Source organism: Phalacrocorax aristotelis, chromosome 5 (genome assembly GCF_949628215.1).
Source record: "Phalacrocorax aristotelis chromosome 5, bGulAri2.1, whole genome shotgun sequence".
Lineage (NCBI taxonomy): Eukaryota > Metazoa > Chordata > Aves > Suliformes > Phalacrocoracidae > Phalacrocorax > Phalacrocorax aristotelis.
Window position 1 is genome coordinate 5,452,109 of NC_134280.1, and position 6,000 is coordinate 5,458,108.

General features: G+C 40.0%; 1 protein-coding gene across 4 annotated transcripts in view; it reads right to left on the reverse strand.

Moving 5' to 3' along the window:
• The window catches only part of KYNU (kynureninase), a 60,716-nt gene extending 54,975 nt beyond the window's left edge, over window positions 1–5,741 (reverse strand). The window contains exons 1-3 of one of the 4 annotated variants that reach the window (XM_075092811.1): window positions 4,907–5,002; window positions 766–872; window positions 111–300 (exon numbers count right to left, since the gene is read on the reverse strand). In XM_075092811.1, coding sequence (XP_074948912.1) covers window positions 111–279 — 169 coding nt within the window. In that variant the 5' untranslated portion in view covers window positions 280–300; window positions 766–872; window positions 4,907–5,002. Of the gene's footprint in view, window positions 1–110; window positions 301–765; window positions 873–4,906; window positions 5,035–5,076; window positions 5,096–5,664 lie in introns of those variants that run through there. The other 3 variants (XM_075092812.1, XM_075092810.1, XM_075092809.1) reach the window with 3 other exon arrangements.
• Window positions 5,742–6,000: the final 259 nt, after the last annotated feature.

The window sequence follows — 6,000 nt, forward strand, 5'->3', positions numbered from 1 at the left end:
TCAATTATCTCATAAGTGACAATGATTTCCAAAGACTTGTGATAAACATATGCAGAAGATGTGAAGCCCCACCCTTTCCCCCTGCTCCCCCCAGTAATTAAAATGCTCACTTGGAGGCAGATCCTTGACTTTTGGGATACAGAAACATTCACGAAGATGCTTTAACTCATCTTCTTCATCTAAGTGAAAAGCAAGTTTCTCGTCTGTGGGACTGCATCCTAGCCGCAAGGCAGTTTGCTCTAAAATGGTTGCCGGTAACACAGGAGAAGATGGATCCATTTTCAGGTCATTCAATTTCACCTTAAAATGAAAAATGCCACAGTTTAGCTTCTGCAGTATGCATATTCACAAGTGGCTGATAAGCAGCCACGAAAGCTGCATCATTCAAGACCCAAACTTACTTGATGGAAAGCTTTTAAAAAGTGAAGTATTTAAATAGAATGGTAAAACTGATCAATTCAAGTATTTCCAAGGCAACATATTGCTGTAACCCCAAAGGCTTCTTTTTTTCTCCCTATAGATACAACGCTATTCCCTTTTTAAGCTATATCTACTGCTTCTAAGTTCTCCCACCAGACTGACAGCAGTTACAAACACTGAAGTGTCATTCACAGCTTTGAGATCTCAAAGCCAGAGGCAGCATTATTGTTTCTGCAGTCTGTGCTCAGCCACGCTGAAGCTGTTTCCAGGCTGTGCAACATTCAGCCTCTTTCAGTTTTTCTTTCTTAAAAATAGGAAGGGGTGTTTGTGTACAGCCATGCTCACCTACAAGGGCAGGGTAGGCAGGATGCAGGTGGCAGACAAAGGCAATGCCGGAAACAGAGCTTTTCTTCTAGCTACACTGAATACCCTGGTGGTTAGCTCTGTTTGTCCTGGGAAAGGAGATAAGCCCAAGTCAAGCTGCAAATATGACAGACCATAGTTTCTAACAGAATATCCAAAAGTGTATCTGCAAAATTTACAAGCTCATTGATCTTTGTAACAAGAACAGTTCTGTAACTGTAATGCTCAGAGACACCATTGTGGTTCAGACAGAACTTGTGCACTTGGCTTTACAGATCTATTGGCAAAGAAAATTTATGACATGTACTCTGTACTTTAGGGCAAAACTTCACCAGTGCTGCCTGCTGCGTTCTGTTGCAGAAGGGAGTCAAGATGCTCACTGAGGTACTTAGTGGTTTCCCCAGTTTCGGGAACTGTATAGTTAGACCACCCAATATTCTCTGCCTTTTTAAACATCCCCAAGATTTTTTGTGCAACAGAAAACTCTAGGGGATAGGCAGAAATAGGACAAGATTAGCATAGAGCCACCAGAGAATATAGCTTTTTCCCATTTGAGAAAGAAAACTCTACAGTAAAATGAAGTACATCTCTTCCATAAGTACCAGCTCTCTTAAAGCCAACAGTATATTACAGACATTTATCTAGAAAGAAGCTGTGGCGAGAACAACAGATGACTATATGGGCTGTGGCCAGCTAAGCATTGCATTCACTATCGCTTAACCTAGCTCGGGATTTTGTGGAAGAGGGGTTCTGAGAGTCAGCCTGACAGTACGTTCCAAGTAATAGATTTTGTTGTTGTTGTTATTTAAATCCCTTGTGGCACATTAGTCTTTATTCTTTTTGGTACAAATACATAAATGCAGACTGGGGCGGGGTGTATCAAATTTTTGTGCCAATCCCTGAAGACCATCCAGAAGAGCTTCATGGACACATATGGGAAGGACAACAGTTGGTATTTAAATATAAACCCCTAAATAGCAGAGCCTCATTAGTGCAAATTAACCCAAACCTGTTTATACTCTAGCCAAATGGCCGGCATGATGCTAGTTACCTTGTTTAATTTGCTATCATTTAGTTTATTATGGGAACATTTTCTTTTTCCCCTCCAGACTTGATATCTTACACAGTAGCAATTTTTCCTCTCCCACCAGCATGTAGACTTAAAAAAAAATAATGCCAGTAGAGCTCTTTAAGACAGCAGTTTTCATTTAGCTAATGTTCACCCTCTCCTGGGAGGTATTGGAGATATCCTATTTTTGTGCTGTCTCCACACAGGTTGTTCACACCTCCTCATTGTCACCAAATTTATCATTCCCACTCATTCATCTTAATCATCCCTTAGCTGGTAAAAAGGAAAATAAAATGGCAAAAATGGTTAAAAAAAAAAAAAGATGTTTGAACATCTTTGTTCTCAGAGCATTTTTCAAGGCTTCTAGGAGGCAGAGGGCTACACCTAAACAAGTAGTTGGGTGTGATGCTACAGTGGCTGAGCTGCCTGGAATCAATACACCCAACCAGCCACCTCCCAATGAGTTGCCACCCCACTGAAAGCCCCACAGAGAATGCGACCAGGCTCCTCATTCCACAGGGAACCACTTCTCAGTTCCTCTACAGCTGAACAACAAATCCAAGACCTTGCCTCTGCCCTCTCCCCTGCTGGGGTATTGGTAATAACATGTGTGCTCTTCTGCAGGCCAGAAGAGTATTGACCTTCTGGACCTCGTTTGTCAGTCATCAGGAAGGATGGTTTCGACATCTCTATTTCCTCCAATAGATGCTGTGAAACATCTAGAAGAGCAAGCTAGGTTCACAGGCACTACAGCCAGCACTAATATAGGCACCTCGTTATAATCTAAAGACACTAAAGTAACTTAAGCTTCTCTTCTCCAAATTACAAATTTTAAGAAACCATGGGCTTAATCAGTAAATCTGGGTTTATTCTCAAGCAATATTGGGATCGGCACTTGGAAACTAAACCTACTTTTTGTTTCCGGAGGCCTATTTCTTTGATTTACTACACTAGCGTGGGTGTCCTGATCCCATAGACATTACCAAAGCATGTCCAGTACATACATAACCAAGATCTAGTCCTCTATTTTTAGTAATGAGTATTTAATGCAGATTATGGAAACAATCCTTGGAGAAGGGGCTAGAAATCAAGTCTCTCTGACTGTCTGCTTCCAGATAAAAGGACCACACAGTAGTCTGTGTAGTCTTTTCTACACAGTCAATCTCCTTCCCGCTCCAGGTAATGCCTGGATTAACATAGCTCCTGAAGTAAAGGAAGGAGCCTTTCAATCTCTCTAAAGAGGTGACTCACTTGAGTTCAGTATATTTGTTCAGTGATGCTCAGCTCCCTCGGTCCCTAGGAGGGGGACCGTGCAGCATTGGTATTGCCATTACCTATATCCTTTCCTGGATACAGCCTATGAGGAAGGCTTGAGAGTCTCCAATGTTCATCTCCTGGGGCCCACACAGGCAATGCCAGCTGATTCCCTTGCAATTTGTGATCAGGAGATGGAATATAAGGGTGCTTGAAGAACAGTTTCGTTTTATACGCCAGATCCCTCTCATCTGGTCTGTAGATTCTCTGCTTTACACCATGCGAGCACAGCGCAGCATCCTCCCATTTGTCTTACTAGTCGCAAATTTTCAGTCAGGACACACAGTTATTACAGTGGATTAATGGCTATCATATTCCAGGTCATCCGCTGACCTGTCTGGCAAGCATAGACGGGTTTTGTTTCCATTTGAGGCCTGACCCAAAACCCACTGAAGTCAATAGGTGTCTCTATTACAGATAGAGATTTCTGGATCAGGCTTTTTGTTCCTTGTCATTGCTGCAGCTTGCTACATCTGATCAATGATTTTCGTTTATTATGATTCTTATTTATATTAAATTTTGACAGCAAATATAATATTAAATACAAAGATCTAGAAGCTAGAAATGATTAAGTGCTCAGAGGTATCTGATTTAATACAAACATTATGAAATAAGATAAAAACTACTAAAATAAAATCAATCAAAATCCTATTGAGGAATGAAATCCCAGAGATCCAATTCTGAGACCAGAATAAGAAAGTATTTTTGTCCTTCGAATGGGAATTAGGTTTCATAGAGAGGTAATCCCAGAATTGCATGGGGTTTTTCTTTTGGGTTTGTTTTGTTTTGTTTTTAAATTCTGACTGGCATTATTGCATTTTCTAATTGCTGCAGAATAGAGTCCTATGCAATTAGGTTACAATAATTAATGAATCATTTGTTATTTTCTACATGTAAATACATTTGTATAAGAACAGCACGCCTTTATTCCATCCACATATTTTCATTTAACTGAAAATTATATTCTGTTTCCTCTTCAAATTAAAAGTCAGACCCATCAGTACAAAACGTAATTCCCACCTTGATAAACATGGTTCCTTATCAGGACTCTCTTCATGCAACTTAGAGCCAAAATAATCAGCCATTCTGAGAGAAACAACTTGCCTCCACCACCTACTCCGGAAAAAGCATTCAAGTATGTTCTTCTCCCTTTCCTTGAAAATTCCTTACACTGTTCAACCTGATAGATATAAATGACGTGAAGTCGGCATACTTTTTTTGACTCTTTCTTTGCTCTTTTGACTCTTCCACAGAATTTGCCTCTACTCCACACTGATTCAATGTAAGGAACTCACCAATGACTGTCATTGTCAAAAAGAGCATATGCAACTTAAACAGCCATTATGACACAGTTTATCAGCACAGATATCAGCCCCGCTACCTCATCTCCCATTTTAAAACGATAAAAGACAATGGATGAGAATTAGTCAGACACAAGTGACGCGAATGTCTGGGTGATTATTTCTGTTTTGTCCTTTATGCATAATTTACTGACTAAATAGAAAAAAAATGTGTGACCATTAACAAGCCATCTTATCAAACTTACACAGGAAGGTCCATTAGGTTTAATTATAAGAATGATAATTTGTCCTATTTTTAGATCCCCTTACGATATTTTTATAGATCTACCCTCTGCCCATAATTGTATCTCGATGTCTTTATTTAAAAAAAAAAAAAACAGTTAAAGCCCCCTTCCCCCCCCTTAAACATTTTCTCTAAATATTCCAAGATGTTACTCACAGTCTTTCTACCCAGCACAGTGCTGACAGGCATACAGTGAATCCCTATTTCAAAAGCAGTACCAATATCCTCAGAGGAAAAAAAAGTATATCATGGAAACGGAATGTCCTGCAATTTCTGCCCTCCCATAGCTGTTTACCAGGTTGCTAAATGCAGCTCAGCCCACAGACCTTTGACATTTTCAGGTTAGTGTCCAAATGAACTCTTTGGGAAGAAAACTGGGGCTGTGCACATGTACAAGCATGCAAATTCGCAGTGTAGGTCCACTCTGTCAAAATACACCCGCTGAACACACCAATAGCACTGTGGATTGGAGTTTTTGTTTGTTTTTAAAGCAACTACAGAAAAGCAGAGTCTGATTCTCCTTCCCATCCTTACGTGAACAAAATTGCTTTTGTGAATACAATTTTGCAGAAGGAAGTCCCTAAAAAGAGCACAGCCCAGAGCGACGCACATTCTAGATTACTTCAGGTTAAATACACTTCAGTGAATTTGTTTAAATTACAGAACTGCAAAGAAAGAAAAATGTAAATATTCATAGCGCACCGAACAACAGACACAAGCATATAATTAAATAAGTTACACAGCACAGTGTCACAGCTGCAGCAAGGGAATGTGACAGAGAGGAATTATAATAAACTCAGTTACTTAGAGTAATTTAGGCACATATTGACCTTCATGTCAAGAAGTGTTTCAGTGTTAAAAGTAATTTTACATATAAAACTCATCTTTTCCCCTCCACAGTGAAACCATGTTACCCTGCGGTTGGCAGCCGTTCCTGAGAGAGGATGATGAAATTCTTGTGCAAATACTCAGTGTTGCATGAAAAAACAGCCACAGTCACGTGCCTGCCTCTCCAGACTCTGACCCACACAGCCACCAACCACATGACCTCCAAGAGTTAACCAAAAACCAGGTGTAGATTATTTTTCCCTTTGTCACCATGGCAAAATTTAAAGATCTGATTAAAATAAGAAGGCACCTTTCTCCCATACAAGCACAAAAATACACACACAATTATAATGAAAATGGTTTTAAACCAAACCCTTTTGCTTTAGTGATCGATGGCGTAACAGCGAGAAGTCAGCAATGTC